Raw genomic sequence first — 18,150 nt, 5'->3', positions numbered from 1 at the left:
CCAAAGTTTTTCTTCCTTTTAGTGAAAATCGGATGACCCTCCCATAACTACATATTGACTAGTACCCGGGAGAGAATATCGTCTAACGACGACTTGAAGAAGCTCAAAGGATCGCACTTAGTGAGCGATAAATAAATAAGAGGAAAGAGGTAGCCGATTAGAGTATGGCATAGGTACCGGTAGCCACATCTGATGCAGGCATTTTCACAAGCAATAAATGGGGGAAATAATCCCCCCAAGTCCCGGTTTTACAGAGAAATTGATATTTTATTTAATTATTTCATTTCAGGTCCCCTCTATATACTTGCAATACTCCGGGTATTAACAGCGATTCCCTAAATCATTACGATCTATTATGATGATTATCGTGACTTAAAACATCTTTGGCATTGATTTGAATGATGTTTGGCCTCTTTTTTCTTTGCTCTGCTCCATTGTAAATGTAATTATTTTTATTCCTCTTAATACTTTAAACTTTTATATTTTTTTTATTCATCTAATTCTTTTTGCCCATCTGGGCCCTGTTTCATAAGAAATGCTAATAGTATTATTAGTTGATAGTACAAGTGTAGAAGCTAGTGTGGTAATAATACTAATACTCATTTTTTTCATGTTAGGGATGACTATTAGTGTTATTACAGGAATTAAAAAATACTAAAGTACAAGTTACTATTGTACAAGTCTGTGTGATTGAACTAAGATAAATCTACAAGACTAATAGTATTAGTTTGTACTTTATTATGAAACAGGGCCCTGGAGAACAATAATTTTCTTATAATCATGTATTACGCTAGCAATTATAGAGGTGAGTTGTAGGATGTATAATAATTTCAAATTCCTCAATAAAAAATATATATTTAATTTACAGGTAAAATAGTATATTACAAAGAAGTAAATAATTTTATACATTCAGAAAATGGATATATTCTCAAAATAATTTTCTTTGAATGGCTAAATTTTTTCGAAACACTGTGTTTTGATTGTATACACATATTTTTACATATGAAATGCTATATTAATTATAGAGAGACTGTTGTACATTTGTCACTGTGTACTTTACATCTGCCTCAGAGTTTTAGCCGGTACTATTATTTATGTGAATGATCTGGGCTATTAAGAATGAACAGTGCAGGTTTCTGGGATAATGGTTGTCGATGAGGTTTAGTTTTGGACTTAGTAAAAAATAATTTTTTTTAGCACTAGATGAAGCAAGTTTTTGTTTTGTTGCTTGTTATTTATACATATTTTTTTTGTATGGATCATTGACTGACTTAATCAACGGATGATGGTCTGGGTGCGGTCTAAAAGGAAATCTAATGCTACAAAACTATTTATTAAGAGCCAATATTTTGTCCAATTTTTGGGGTATGAGGTATTTCATCCTTAACGAAAGCTCTAATGAAGCCATTCCAAACTTTGACTCCAAGGAGTTAATTCTAGACCATCTTTTTACTTTCACTTACCTATATATGGAATAAACAGGAAGGGAAAGTATTGTGATTGTGGAAAATTCTTAATTCCAATTTTTGAAGGAAAAACATGCTTTGAGATACCCTGAATCCAAATAGTCTGCAAAATGTTCTTTGTCTGTGTGTGGTATGCCTAGCTCAAAAATAAAATGTCATATGAAACTGAAATTACATATTTAAGATGGGTGACAGCAACTTTCAAGATAAAAAAGACCGACCGCCACATAGAAATGATTTTTCACATTTTCTCAAAAACTGCTCTAACGATTGAATTAAACTCGGCAAATCTATGTAAAATTAGGTATTAGATACATTTTATACTTATTTAAATAGTTTAAAGGATATTGAAAAAATCGTCCTCTAAAGTATCTTTAATTTTGTTTATTCCAAAAAAATAAACAATTCTCATTTTTAGCAATAATAAATAATAGACAAATACGAAATATAGAATTTATGAATAACTAAACGAGAAAAAAAGTAAAAATATAAGCATCCCATTTGAATGAGAAAAGCCGAGACCGACCGATCTTTCACGATTGAGTTACGGTCACATTATCTCAAAAAGTGTATGAGTACATTGTGATCCTCGGGTACTACAGTCTCCCATACTTACCATAATTGCTTTGGGAAACTACAAAAATTAGGCTATAAAACATCACAAAAAATCACAACCATCCATGAACATAATTATTATCACTTCAAAAGCTCATTGGAGATTAGTGATATTTTTAATTTAAATGTTTTGTTAGAACAATTCCTTTCAAACGTTTTATCATATTCTCAAGAAAATAATCAAACTAAAATAAAAAAACTAAAATATGATTAAATGTTTTGGGTTTGATGCCTTAATGTCATTTTGTATTCCAAACTATTGGTTTTGTAAAGCTCATAATCTTATTCATACTGTAGTAGAAAGAGTAAATTATTTCCTGGGTCCACCATGAAATAAATTTTAATTGTCATAGGAGAAATCAAATCTGCACTGTTTTTTGCTGTAATATGTTTGAACACAAAGGAACATTACTATAAAATAAAAAAATAGTAAAGGATATTTCAAAAAGCTCTTGTTTTTTATTTTTAGGTTAAATTCATGCCATTGAAATATTTTCAGAGACACATTGAACAGGATCATAGATACTGTTTAATAAAAAAAAAAGTATCATTATTTTTTTATACCAAGATATTTCTCAAAAATAAACATTTTCTTTTTACAAGCCCCCAAATCATTCATTGTCAAAGATTGTCAAAACATTTTCTGTTCAAATTGTCACTTATCTTGTTCATTAAGCCTCCGCCATGAGAATGGACCACCAATGTAAAATGACGAGGTGTGCTTGATGGGAGATGGCTGGAGCGCTGCAGTACCCTTCCTGCTCTGCAAGAGAACTGGTTCCTGTTCTGGCTGCAACATTCTATCTACTCGCTCAGCCTCGGCCAACTCTATCTCTGGCATTGTTTTAGACCTCTGTCCATAAACAGGCCAATTCTTTGTAGGGTCCTTAATACGTATTTCAACACTTTTTATTCCATTACTAGTCCTTGGCTCTTCTGTTCGTTCCTCGACCCTTACTACCTCTTTAGGTTCAGGCTCCTTTGGAACAATTTCAATTTCACGTTTTGGTTGTATTACTGGTTTCGGCTTTGGTTTTTTTCCAAGACATTTGGTTCCAGCATCTGTTATAAATAAGACTCCTGCAACAAAAGCTATAACACCAAGAATAATTGCATTATCATAGAGTCTGTCCGGTACTTCGTCTACAGAAAGTATGAGAATGCCTCCAACTCCTACCATCATTATGAATCCTATGATCATCATAAGTCGTTCCTGAAAACAAAACAAAAATATTTTTCAAATAATATTTTGAAATAAAATATTTTAAAAATGTGATTTAATAAAATGAATATAGAATCATAGGAATACTAAAGTGTTAAATATCTTGATAGGTTCTTTTTCTGTTAAATTTTCTCTTTCATATATTGCATTACTTAAGCTTGTATCTTATGTACATTTTTATTGAGAGGGATAGAAATTGCTTAATATACAGTATGTTGCAAATTTGTTGCTAAATAGATACCAATCTCTCCATTATAAACTTCATACTCATTCAAACCCACTTTTTTATAACCTGACTACCAATAATTTTCAATTTTACTATGTGTGTTACCAACGAGTAATTTCCTTAAAAAGTCACTTACATATCAAATAAGTCGGACCACACATTTACTGATGAAATTAATTGTAATTAATGCTATATATATTGTATATATTGAGTCAATTTCAATGAAAAATATCTGGAATTCAAAATAATGATGGTTGGATATACTGATGATTTCCAACTATTACATGAAGATGCAGGAACTATTAAATTAATTATAACAACGTTAATGAAAAACTCTTAAGAATTAGGTTTAAAAATGAGGGAAAAAACAAGGTAAAACAAAATTATGGATAGAAATAGTAGAAATGGTCAATCTATTTAGATAACCGACAATATATTTGAATATATAGACAAATTTAAAATTCAATAACTAATTGAATTGTTATTTATCAATTAAAAAATTATTTTATCGTTTATGCCCATTAAACAGAAACCCGAAAGTTTAAATTATAAAACCACTATTGCCTCTACTGTTCTTCACAGCAATAGCATGCAAATGCAATGCAAATAGCACCCTAAGGTTTTCAATTGTGAAATATTGTATATAATATTGTATTGTGAAAAATATTTGTTCCAAAGAAAAATTAATCCTATTAGGATTGAAGGGGTAGTATGAATCTTTCAACCAGTTAATATAATTAAAAGAATTACATTACTGTGGTTAAAATTAATGGTTAAAAGTAAATGTAATATTTAATAAATATTTCTTATTATAACAACTAAACTATTTGTTAACAAATTTAAAGATTAAAATTCCTCCCTTTAATAAAATATAATTCATCTATCCCTGATAATTAAAAAATAATTCACCATAATAAATAAACTAAATAACTTACTCCTGTTCCTCGTTTATCTCCTGCTAAATGACCAACCAAGAAACAAGATGTGATAATAAAGAAGGATCCAAATGCCAGTTCTATGAAAAGAGCAGCAAAGGATCGTGGATCTGTGAATCTTGCCCATTTCCATTCCCTAGATTGTTTCTCAAGATAGCGAGTGACCCTTTGTGATTCCCAAAGAGTAAGGATCATGTATACATATCCACTTCCACAGAAAATCTATAAACATATAAAACTATATATAATTACAGAAATGGTCTTTATTTTACACTCCCAACAACAGACTTATAGAACGAAAACTATATTCGTGATTTTCCTACTCATATCAGCCTTAACTCAAAGTTTATGTAACGTCTAATTGATGCTAATTAAAATTAAATTAAATCTTACCGCTGAACCGATGAAGGGTCAGGCAGTACTTTGTAAGGAAGTATTTTAACTAGACCAACGGTCATGCAAGAAGGTGATTGGTCAGACTGCCAGATTTTTACCCAATTAAGGGTACCTACTTTATAAGGCTGGACGGAGGGCTCAATTTGAATTAAATCTTCAGCTTTGGAAATATAATTGGGTAATAAGGAACATGGAAATGGAGTGTTGATGTTGAACTGGATAAAGAGTATAATTATAATGAGGTATTTAATGTTGACCATAGATTTAAAATAAAGAGAAGATTGTCCGGGATGGGGTCAGTAATAGTACACAAATAAGGAAAACGTATTTAATTTGTAATTTAAATTGCAAGCCTTCATCAGGGATACAAACAAAAATATGAGATAAAACGTAAGAAAGATAAAAAGGAAAACATATATAACAATAAATTAAATAGATAGTAGATGATACCAACAGAAAATAAATATATTAATGGAATATGGTCCGGGTGCGGTAAAAAAAAACTCTAATAGTAGAATTATACTATTTTATTCAGCCAACGTTTCGTACAAATGTACTTTCTTTAATATTTCTTCTCTTATCTATTTGTTACTATTACCCTTTTCATTTACTATTTATAACCTTTAATTTTTCTTACTATATCTTACGTTTTTACATTTTATACCCCTGTTATTTTACACTTATGTTTTTTCTTTTTTTTTCCTTTTTGTAACTATAGCGTTTGTATATTTTTTAGCCCTGACGAAGCCCTGCAACGTGGGGCGAAACGTTGGCTCAATAAAATAGTATAATTCTACTATTTGAGTTGTTTTTTTTACCGCACCCGGACCATATTCCATTCATCTATACACACGGTCAATCAATAATCTTCCAGAAAATATTGTAGAGATAAGGATTATGTAAAAAAAATTAGGAAAAACGTTTTTACAAATCAGACAGTGCTCATATAAATAAAGGTATTAATATAATGAAGGGTGTGGGAGAAAATATAAATAATCAAAAATTTAAATTAACATAATAAAATAAGTAAATAATTATAGAGAATATATAAATAATGAAAAAATTGCAACTGACATAGTAAAATGTGCTAAAGAGCTTGACATACATGATATAAGGGGCAAGAAAAAAAAACGATATATCACGTCAACTATTGCTGATGGTTTAAAGTATTGAATTGATTATGAATTGTACGCCAGCAGTTTCTACTTCCAGATCTGAGTTTTCCCTCCGAGTTAGAAGTTTCTCTATTCATTTCAATTGTTCTTCATTCTTCTTACTCCTACAGATCTCTTCTCTTTTTTTTCTTTACTTATTGACTTTTCCTGACTTTCTATATTTATTTGAGCTTATTACTTTACTCATTCATATCACTGTGCTTCTTTTACCATTTGTATCATATGTATCATTTTCTGTCTTGCAGATTTTATCATGTATATTGTTCCCTTTCTAATGTAATGTAAACTATTAAAAAAAAGACAAGCAGTAGAGCTTAGTCAGCGAGGTTTTATTTCCCCTCATTATTGTTTTGAAAACTTGAGAAAAAAAGGGACCCATAAAAGGGACTTCTCTGATACTATCTCAATTCACATAAAAATATTAACTCAATTTGGAGTTAGCTCAAATAATACTGGGCACTAGTATTGTTGTAGGTATCTCATGTTTTTCTGGCTTCTCAACCTCACTCTCTTCGAATTTAATCTATTGTTAAGGTGGTTGTGTTGATTAGACGATTCTGAGTCCAATTGAAGATGTGAGGTAATCTGTGCCAGAAGGCCTGGTCAATGCACGTTCATACAGATTAAGTAGCTCATTAGGAGATGAATGGATAATTATGAAACTCGTTCAGGAGGAAATGAGCCTAGAGGTTGTGAAGGAGTAGGCCAGTCCTAGGGGAACTACCCTTGTCCTTGCATGAAAGTAGTATTTAGTCTATCAAATTGCGCTAATTTATTTCTCTGTGGTGCTTAAACACCATCAATAGATGCTATGTGTAAGATGTTAGATTTTAATAATAATAATACTTTATTTATTCTGGGACGAGTCCCTTAAGAATAATGCAGAGAAATCGAATAATATAATACACACATATTTACAATTATATTGATTTACAATTTTATGGGGTCGGGAAGGATAAGAAATTATTGAACAGGCGGGATTTAAAGGTAGGGAGGGTATTGGAGCGACAGATGTTGGAAGGGATGGAGTTCCATAAGGATGAGGTACGGATAATGAACGATCTATCGAAAGCAGCGGTTCGGTGGGACCTTGTGTATAAGTCTGAAGACCGTGAACGGGTATTGCGGGAACGAATAGAGGATTTGAATTGAAGGAACTCGGAGATGTATGAAGCGCGGCAGGATTGGATGACTTGGAAGATGAAAGATGCCAGAAAATACGTACGACGGTAGGAAGGATAAAGCCACTTTAACTCTGCATAAAAACGGGTAACAGAGGCTCCCTTTGGGATCCCGAAGATGAATCGCAAAGGAATTTATCAAACGTTTTAATTTCGTCTCGAGATCCCCAGAGATGCCCCCATATACCGTACAGCAATAGTCAAAGTGGGGAAATATTAGAGAAGTGACTAGGAGCCTTCGAGTTTCAAATGGAAATAGGTGGCGGAGGTAATTTAGACGTTTTAAAGTGGAAAAGGTACGGCAGGAAATATTCAATACATGGTTTTTCCAGGAAAGCGTTTGATCAAAAATTATTTCCAGATTTTTGATGGTGGGGTAAAATTTGATGGGACTATCATGTAGGAACAGAGTTGGAATATTAGAAACAGTTTTAAGGAGGTGATTGGACCCTATTAAGATTGGCTTTGTTTTTCTCCGCATTTAGCTTCAATATGTTAGCTCTCGCCCTTTCACAAATCCCATCCAAATCTTCTTGAAGTTTTTCTGTGGCTGATAATAGGTTGGAAGACGTGAAGGACAGGTATATTTGGAAATCATCAGCATAGATGTGATATTGGGAGTGATGGATCTGGAGGGGAAGGTCATTAATGTAAATAGCAAACAGAGTAGGAGATAGAGAGGAACCTTGAGGAGAGGGGAAGGGTCAGAAGTGACTTTGGTCAGTGACTAGGGTGAGAAGATTTTAGTGGATCAGAAGATTCTATTGTAATCTTTGTGGATTCAAATAATATATTTACCGATCTAACAATATAATAAACGGCTATATACATGTAAACTTATGTTGTTTGCAAGGAGCAATACATATATTAATATTCGATGTTTGTGCGATGACTGCAGTAGTTCAAGTTCGTCCGTACCGGTTTTGGTGGTTCTATTAGTTTCAGTACAGATTAGGAGATAGCGGTGTCGCTACTCTAGCTTCGAAAAGTTGGATAACTTTCAGAAATCTGATGAAATTAACCAACATTTCATGTTCAAGTTTGCACCTCGAAAATTCTAAAAGTATTTCAAGAAATTATTCATTTTTACTTGTTTACTTCTCTGCTGTTGCTAAGATTGCCTAATAAAAAAAATATTTTCTTTTTTTTTCAAGTTTGGTTTCTATCATTCAGAAAATACATCAAAAGTTCCAAAAAATGTGATTTTTTTTTTTTTCATACCCTCCTATAATGATGTTATTGAATATCTGGTACATACATATAGGAGGTATGCTATATGTATATCTGGGTGATGATACCTTGGATTGCCTTTTGGCATTATAAGGTTAGGTGAGGGGTCCATTGAAGGTTGTTACTTGGTTGTCTGACGCTAGTGGATTATTGGAACGGGGAGGGGCCGTTCCGCTGGTTGTAAAAAATGTGATAAAAGCTGTAAACACTCTAGTTACCGTTGAGAAATTTGGATTCTATGGGAAAAACGTTGTCTCTAGAAGAGACCTTTAAACATCGTACATAAAGTGTTCTTGTGAAACACTATACAGGTTCATAAGTTGATTAAAAGCCTTAAATTTTGGATTAAAAATTTCTAATTTTCTGAAAGCGTCTATTTTCAGCTGATCTATAAATTTAGCGTGCGTACAAAGTCCATATGGGTTATAGTAAATATTTTATAAATAATAAAATGTGTCGTCCTTTATACGCAAGGTTTTATTGTACACGGTAAAAGTTTTAACATCAATAACTACCTGGAATATGTAAGTTGGAATTTATTTTGTTGGAGAGAGAGAAGGAAAAATTGAAAACAATCGCATAACAGTCAATTCAATAAAAACTGTAAAATAACATGCTAATTTTGCCTGTGAGATTACCGATTGAACAATTATCTTTCACTGTAGTCCTTGTGTATGTGTATCTCTAATGCTTTTGTTTGGTAGCTGGAGTTAAGGGTATCGAAAGCGAATTAGAAAGCTTTAGGCGTAATCAAAGATAAATAATAGGCATTGTAACCTGGGCAAGAATATGTTGTATTATTAAAAGTTTTCCTTTCATCTTATTTTAAAAGTTTTAATACAGAAGCCTGATGCATAAAATCATTCTCATAGAACATGTATCTGCAAATAACTATAAAAATTATATTATATCATACACAACTTGCCCCTACCTCCGACCACCTCCACCTCATATCATAGCTCTCATTGAGAGCCGGCGCACCCTCAAGAACAGATGGTATCGCTCCAGGGATCTAAATATCAAATGAGCAGTCAACGCTATGACTACCCAAATAGAAAATCTTCTGAGACAGTGGAAAACAGCTATTTGGCACAAGCAGTTGCTAACTACTAACTACTCATGGTGACGTTAAGAAGTTCAGGAAGCTCACCAAAAGTGCAATGAAGAAATCCAACACCATCAGATTGCACGACGGAGACCGGCTTCTCACCCCCTCACAACAGGCGGAGCTAATAGCAGACCATTACCAACGGGAAATCGCAGTTCGAACCCTCAATGCAGAAATACCACACATGTTCAGGGATGAGAACTAGATGTTTGTCAGCACCGGCAGCTAAAAGCTATTTGGAGGAAGTCAAAAGGAATCCGCGCACCCGGCCACGAGGAAGTCTAAACGGTCTTGCTGATGCAACTCTCCATCTCACGAACCTGTACAACTCGTGCTTGCGAATGAGATACTTTCCTGAAATCTGGAAGCACGCCATTCTGTTCTCGCTATTAAAACAAGCAAAGTCAGGTTACAAGGAAGACCACTATAGGCCCATTAGCCTTCTATCACACCTAGCAAAGGTCTTTGAGAAAATTATTCTAAATTATTTTAGAGATTTTTGTGAGGAACACTCAGTCGTCCCTTGTGAGCAAACTGGCTTCCTAGCTCATCTCAGCTCGGAACATCACCTAATGAAACTACAAACCGAGGTGTGCAGAGACTTCAATAGAAACCATGCAACAGCTATGACCTCTATAGACTGTACGAAGGCCTTCGATTCCGTGTCTCACGGCATTTTATGCCGTAAGATCGCGGACCTCGACTGCCCAGAACAACTCTATAGCATTATAGTATCGTTGCTAAACAACCGTAGCCTAGCTGTACGGGTTCGTGAAAATCACTCCAGAACAATCTCAGTAACGTGCGGTGTTCCACAAGGGGCGGTCCTGTATCCTCTCCTCTTCTCCATATACATTGCGGACGTCGTGGGGCATAACTACACCATTGCCACATTTCGCAGACTACCTCGCACGCTCCTAGTGGCAAACTCCGTACTAAGGCCTTCAAACTCTATAGTTTATCTGGTCATTAAATTGGATCGCCATATGACACTGTCAGGTCATTGCTACATGGAGACCAAACGAGTCCGTCTCAGATCATACCGGTAACACCACCTTTTATCATTACCAGTACTCTCACTAAGGCTCAAACTCCAAATTTATGAAAGTATTTTGAGACCAGCACTTCTATATGGTGCTCCACTCTTCACCCATCTCAGAGAAGGGACACAGCGCCATCTACAACGCTTCCAGGATACAATCTTGCGGAAGATTGTGCGGCCAACATCGCTGAAGAAGATGAAGACAGACCAGCACGAGCTCTTCGAACTACCTACTGTGCCTTAGTTCATCCAACGCAGGCACATAAAGTTTTCATTCCGCACAGCACCCAAGAAATCCACTGTTCAGGACCCTTACACCAGCGCCCCCTCCGGTACGTTAGCAACAAACCAGATAAAAACTCAGAAACGTCGTGCCAGCACACGTATTTAGGGAATAATTTTTTTAGGTTTAGTTTAAATTTCAAAACCAATGTGTGCCCCAACACATCATAAAATTTAAAGAACGCCCACTACAACAAAAATATAAGTCAAAAACTCCTTAAAATGTAGGCCACTACAGAAGAAGGAAACAGTGCAGAACCAGAATATATATTCATGCTAAAAGCCATTAATGAAATTCAGAAATAGGGGTTATGTAAAAAAAACTCAATATGGAAACGTATTTTTTGCGGTTTCTTAAACTCTTACTAATTAGTTAATAAATTTGAAATTATGAGTATTAAATTCTGCGACGAATGAAAGCCATAATGTATTAATTCGATTAAGTAACGTATCCTGAAAGAAAAATCAATTTTTTGTTTTTATTTTTGACCAAAACTGAAGCATATTATAGTTATATGAGTCCAAACTTGGTACAGAAACGCGTTGCTACTGTTTCTAAAATGGTTGGTATGCAGCTGATTGGTTTGATCAAGGAACGAAGTAGAAGTTTTCATTTCAATTGGTGCTTCTTTCGATTTTTCACCTATAACTTCTAAATGATGCGTCCTAGTGAAACAGTTATAATAAAACAAATTAAAGAATATTAAATTATTCGTCGAATAAGTACTATAACGTAATTATTCGAGCAAACCATGTGGTCGTAAACCACCTCCTCCGGTTGTTCCTTGGGTTCCAATAGCTGGTTTGTTGAAGTCCATCCACCGGTATAACCAGAACAGGTGGTTGTCAAATTAAGAGTTAACATATATGTATTATGTTCAACTCAACAGAATACATTAGACAAAGCAACGGTTAAAGATGAAACATGTTTATTTTCAAACATGAATGTATGACAATGAGTTTTTTTAAGGTTGTCCGATTCTCATATGTATTAGTTATACTTTTTATATATATAAAAAAACACGCATGTAATACTGTTGCTTTCTCCTACCTCTATCTTAAAGCTCAGTTGCCTTTTAATGTTATTTTCGAATATAGAAAAAAATGCTAGTGCCCTTCATCTGTGGGAAATGCTATATGACAATGTACAGGCAAGAACTCTTTCTTGCTTAACCCAAATAGAACATGAATTTTATTGCTCATAATTCTAGGGACAACATCCTTAACATTCACAACGAGACAAAAGTATGAGGATAATACGAAGAGGATATTACTTGGTGTTTCGTAACTGTGGTAGCCCTGGTGAGTCAGGACCAAGGACGTGAGAATAAAAGAGCTACAAGTCCCATTGCTAACTTGTGAACATGGTTCTTCAGCTAAAGATCGATCGCTACGAACGACCTTACTAGATAGCCTCTAAATATATCGAAGTACCATAGATAGAATGACGCTATTTAAAAGGTAAAATAAAAAGTATGTATAATACAAAAATATTATTACAGAAGAGAAATATAAATAGATAAAACTAAATCAGGTTTGAAAGAACAAACTAAGAAATAACGAAGAGGAATATAATCAGAGGACGAATACTTCTGAGTATCCACTATCCATTAATTACAAACAGACACAGATTTTTTTTTCCTTTTGTGTATTTTTTTAATGGTTTAGATTATATTGTCTGTTACGCGTTGCAGGAAACTACAATGAGCTTTATTGTCTATAGTAATCCACCAAACTCAACGAACTTTTTTCGGGAACCCCATATGCTTGTTTAATGGTAAGTAGAAGATAGCACCATTTGTGATCGATGCTCTAGACTTCCTCATCTTTGTTACCCTCTCGGAGAATCCTTTACCACCTGCTGGAACCTTCCTCGGTCATCACTAGAAGATTCTCTGGTAGATCCGCCAGGTTTTGACTCTTCATCGTTGTTTTTTTTGCCGATAGATATTCCTCTTGGTAAGGTTTGTACCGCCTCATGAGAAATTTCCTTAGGAGATTGGTAGAACTTAGCAAAGTTATCGTTACTCTTCTGTTCTGCTGTTGGTGCTAGTAATTCTTACTCCACACAGAGAATGCATTACTTAAGGTACACCCAATCTCTAATTCATAAACGGCCATTGAAGATGATTTTTAGGTACCCCAAAATAAGTAAAAATATGTTTCTAGTTCCCTTCTACTTCTGATATAGGGTCGTAGTGAAAACTCTACCAATCCTAAGCCAAGCCATGTTGTGTATGATGCTGCCTTACAAACGAAATTCAAAGCTTCATACAGTGAAGGCATAACAGGAGGGTCAGTAACACGCGGCTCGTCACGAGTTTGGAAAATTTGCACCTTCCAATACCAGGAGGTCTGAAATATTTTTTAGAATTTCTGTAAAACTGATTATTGTCTTAATATATATAAACACTTTAAGTTGTTTAATTTATTTGTGTTATTCTATGACCGCACCCACAACCATCCCCTCATATTTATATTAGACATTTTTTTCTATTGTAAGAATATAACTGTTTCGACACATGATATTCCTGTTCGTGGGACTAACCTCGACAACTTTAGCTAACATCCTACTGTTTGGGCTTTACAATTATTATTTTCTCAGGAATTTACATATTTTTAAATATAAATTAATTAAACTTTCTCTAATAAGTAAATATAATTTCAATTGCAGGAGGACTTCGTTAGGGCTAAATGAAAAAAAGCCCACAATTAGGCCCTGCAAAGTGGGGTGAAATGTTGGTTTACAATAAATAGTTTTCTTTTACTATTTTGATACCTTTATCCTCCTACGGTCAACTATCTTCTTTCAATATAAATATAATTTCGAAAAATTAAAAATAACAGATAACGAAAACTGTTTGAAGTTCACTGTGGCATGTTTAACGGTCAATTTTAGCTAACAGTTTTGACTATCTTTATCACCAAAACTATAAATTGTGCAAAATATTATAATTAACTTTTACGTTTCTTCAGCATGCTATTCTGTAGATTTGACTTACACGTTAAAATATGGAACTGTAGTTTTCTCTCAATCATAAAGAAAAAAGAAATTGAAATGTTCTTCACAGCCCCCTCATCAATGAAGGTGACTCCTGAACGCGAAAAATCCCACCCTTTTTTTTTTTAGTATAAACAAGTGACTTTTAACTTTTGGCCGACTTATCATATCATCAGCTGCAAAAATATGTTTTTTTGCACGCGCATGAAGAGAAATTGGAACGATACATGAAGACTATCCAGAGGAGGAATGGTTTATAGACTTACACAAACGGTTCTGAAGCAACACACTTCTCCCGCCTCGTCCGGGGACATCATGCAGTTGGTGCTCCACAAAGTAACAACTAACGAGAACTTACCGGAATTCTAGCAGACGCCACCCAACTTGTAGCAATCTCTTCCAAGGATGTTTTCTTTCTCGATTTACAAGCAGCCATTCGGAACTTGTGTTACGTGTCACTATAACTTTTTGCACAAGAACTACAAACAAACTCGGGTTCCAAAGCTGGTAGTTGAAATTTCGGTGGTTTCTCAGTTATGTTACCTTGCTTATATGGCAATGAAATGGTCGACCAATGTTCAAAGATGGAAACTTCTCTATCTGATCCATCCAGCATTCTCTCTTGTAAAAAAAACTCTGTAGTCAATAAATACATTGAAGAAAATTGCAACAATAGAAGTGGGAAAGCCTTGTCACACATGGTCTTATAAGCCAGACTCCCTCTACCAGTCAGCGTTCCTCTTATAGCGTTGTATTTAATGTTTTATATAGTTCATATTCCATAATATTGTAGGTAAATATAATGGAATTACGTTGTTCGTCAAATTACTAAAATAAATAACTGTATAGAGAAACAAAAGATTGTTTTGTAAAAACTTTTAATTGACCTCATAATGGGGCTTTATTACATTTTCACTCCAAACCATTCAATTGAAGACTATAGGGGAAAAAACGAAAGAAGGAAACATTTTGAATTTATATCAAGGAGAAAAAAATTATCTTGAAATCACCCATTCTTTATAATTTAAGCAAATAATTCACTAAAGATTGCGCTGCTATAGCTCGTTTTTCTCCTGTATTAAATCAAATAAAAACCGTTACCCATTTTTGAAAAATAATGGAATCCAATTACCTTATTTATCTCTTGTACTCTGCAATTATAAAATAATAATCGAAAAATATCTGATTATCCTAGATTCAAAATTTCACTAAAGGTAAATGTACTGTTTTTAATTTTGCCAACACATTTTTTTTTTAAATATAAAACTTTATTCATCTACGAAAATGGATTAAAATAGTAAAATACTCGTTCGGGATAACAGGAGTATTATTATTTTTTTTCATCCACTTAATGTTAAAAAATTTGGGAGACTTACAGCATAAGCATTTTGAAAAATTATATTATTCAAAAATTATATTCTCTTTGTAAATTTCTAGTTGCAAATTAATTTCAATTAGCTTTGCTCAGGATAGGTTAAACTAGTATTATATAAGTTACATTTGTTAGTTCGCAAAATGTTGAAATTTTATATAGTACGAAGCTCGAGATGTTTCTTTTATCAAATTAGCAATAGCATAAATCTTAAAGTTTGTATTTGATCATGTTAATTATGTTATAAAAACGATTATAACTTATTCTTCTATTTGGCAGCTAAATCATTCATATAAGTTTACAATATTGTTGGTAATAACACGTTTCTTTTATGTTATTCATTATATTTAACGGACCCTACCGGCAATTCATAATAAATATATACCCACAAATTAGAAACAGAATGATAATAATTTTATTTAATAATGCGAATAATTTATATTTGTGCGCAGTAGGATAAGAATTTACTACAGCTTGTGGGGTATTATAATAATGAAACGAAAATATAGAATAATTTATAAAAAATATTAAGTAGCGAGGTGCTTTAATTTTTTCAAAAATAATTAATTAATCCTATTTAATCATTAGAGAAACATTTAATTTTAGTAATGCAAGAGAATATTATGTAAATACCGAATCAGACTGAAACATCTACACCACAGTACATCACTACACCAATTCATCAATAAATGTAAAAAATGAACATCAATATAATAAGCTAGAAACGAACTTACAACTTCAAGCACCTTGAGCACAGCCTTGTTATCACACGGCATGGTTTACACCGACTGACGTATCGTACTGACCCATATTCTCACTCCCTCTACTTCGTACTTTCAATAATTAGAATAAATTGTTTCTATGCACGTTTTTTTTCTTATAAAATAAATTACAATATAAAGATTATTGTTCACCAGCTTTACATCATTTTCTAAAAAATCACCAAGTTCACAGAATGATATTCGTATTTGCAAAACGACTGTTTAACAATACGGACAAAAACTATTATGATACATTAGAACTGTAAAAAATGACCAAGTGTTTTTATATTTTTAACTACTCTAAGAAAGAATGCCATATTCATACAATAATGTTTTTCAATTTCTCAACTGTTCCTTTTAGGAGATACGTATCGCGTCCGTGTTATCATCATAAATGTAAATTACTATTCAGATAGTAAACATAGGTTCAAATTCAAAGGTTCATAGGTTCCAATTCAAAAACTCGATGGACCCCCTCCATCTTTTCTCTCACGAATTTTGAGAATTTCGAAATGAAAATTTGTACGTTTAAGGATCAGTGAGTTCCTTCAAGTCTAAAATTTTCAATGGAACGAATTAATTTCGATTACGATAATCATATACGATTATAATGATGATAATCATAAACTCATACGAGAGTCTAATTTTAAAACGACTTTAAATCAATGATTTTTTCGATCCGAAACATCCTGAAGGTGAAAATCACCAAATCTAAATTACGTAAATTATGTACAGTATATACTTCCGAATTTCACGTGATGGTATCAGCCCTCCATTTTTGCCTGTCAATAACTCAAAAGAAAATTGTAATAATTTCAGATTCATTGAGCTCTCTAAAAAGTTTGAGAAACATGTGCCCTGAACGTTCACTTATCATAAGAATCCAATATTTCCTCTCAAAACTGTCAGGCAAGTTGGTAAGTTGGCAAACTGAATGGCAAGTCCATAAATTTCATTTGGACCAAGCTACATTGGCATCGTTGGCAACGAGCTCGCTTCCAAATTGTAACCTTTCTTTAGTTTTAATTTTTTATTCTATTATTATTATTATCTAATAATTCTTATTTTTTTATTATTAAATTTTTTATTTTATTTTTTAAGTTTGGATGAGTAAATGTGAGTGTGTGTGTGTGTGTATCTTTATATTAATAATAGTCCATAGGCGTAGATGACCAAATGGTTTTACACCTTTAAACAAGACTAAAAAAAAATCAAACAAAAATCGCCAAATCTACAAAAAAAAAAAAATGAAATTTTTAAAAACCGGAAAATGAAGTAAACTAAAATAACAAATTCGTTCGCAAATTGAATTTTGAATAAGAATCCGTTATAATAGTGTATATCCTTGAGTATCCTTGGTCGGCCAATGGAAATAAAATCCCTGTAATGATTACAGATTTTTATGATCAAATGTTTTACTAGAAATTGAATCTATTTGAAAATCATACATCTACTTTTTTTTATTATTTATTTAATGTAATTTACAACAGTACAAAATAATACAATAGGTAAATATGTTGTATGTCACATCTACTTTAAATATGTATGTTTAGTTATGAACAACTTAATTATAGTTTTTTCTTTTTTTATTGGGATTCATTTTAAAATTATTAACTATTTATCAGAATGAAGGAAAAAAAATCCTTAGGACCATATCAAACCCATATTGTTCAAAAATAAAACTATATAGAATAAATTGTTTTATTAACCTTTTTTTTTAACAATTTTATTTTATTGGAAGATTATTGATTGACCGTGTGTGAAGATGAAAGGAATATGGTCCGGGTGCGGTCAAGAAAAACTCAAATAGTAGGAATATACTAATTTAAATTACTAAATTAGTATATTCCTACTATTTGAGTTTTTCTTGACCGCACCCGGACCATATTCCTTTCATCAATTTTATTTTATACATTTACCTTTGACCATTTTCAAACTCCTTTTGTTCTTTGTCATCTTAATAGAATTCTTTGGTTTCATAAATACAACACCTTGAAAGTATTAGTTGTAATATATTTTTTCTTCTTTTGGGCCTTTTTATCTACAATGTGTTAGTTAATTCTGGATTTTCTATTTAGGAAGTCTGGTAAGTCAATTTCAATAAAATACTCCTGAAACGTTGTGCAACAATATGTTAA

The 18,150-nt window shown here is 32.9% G+C and overlaps 1 protein-coding gene across 1 annotated transcript; it reads right to left on the bottom strand.

The window, feature by feature from the left end:
- Positions 1–835: 835 nt before the first annotated feature.
- Positions 836–16,042, bottom strand: LOC106684644 (uncharacterized). The gene is made up of 3 exons (XM_014426852.2): positions 15,986–16,042; positions 4,465–4,686; positions 836–3,294 (listed from the first exon to the last, which is right to left on the bottom strand). Exons 1-3 carry the CDS (start codon positions 16,025–16,027, stop codon positions 2,737–2,739), a joined length of 822 nt encoding a protein of 273 aa, XP_014282338.1. The 5' UTR covers positions 16,028–16,042; the 3' UTR covers positions 836–2,736.
- Between the last annotated feature and the right edge of the window lie 2,108 nt (positions 16,043–18,150).

The sequence above is a fragment of the Halyomorpha halys genome, unplaced genomic scaffold, assembly GCF_000696795.3.
Source record: "Halyomorpha halys isolate HHAL.00 unplaced genomic scaffold, Hhal_1.1 Scaffold596.1, whole genome shotgun sequence".
In the NCBI taxonomy this organism is placed as follows: domain Eukaryota; kingdom Metazoa; phylum Arthropoda; class Insecta; order Hemiptera; family Pentatomidae; genus Halyomorpha; species Halyomorpha halys.
Note: the sequence above shows the minus strand (reverse complement) of the source record. Positions and strands in the feature narration are given on the sequence as shown.

What these genes read in the sequence shown, in the direction of transcription:
- LOC106684644 (XM_014426852.2), bottom strand. Translation starts at nt 16,027, where the DNA reads ATGCCGTGTGATAACAAGGCTGTGCTCAAGGTGCTTGAAGTT. An exon ending in TGCTCAAGGTGCTTGAAGTT is followed by an intron (nt 4,687 to 15,985) that starts GTAAGTTCGTTT and finishes ATATGTTTATAG; the next exon opens with ATTTTCTGTGGAAGTGGATA. An exon ending in GAGATAAACGAGGAACAGGA is followed by an intron (nt 3,295 to 4,464) that starts GTAAGTTATTTA and finishes TTTTGTTTTCAG; the next exon opens with GAACGACTTATGATGATCAT.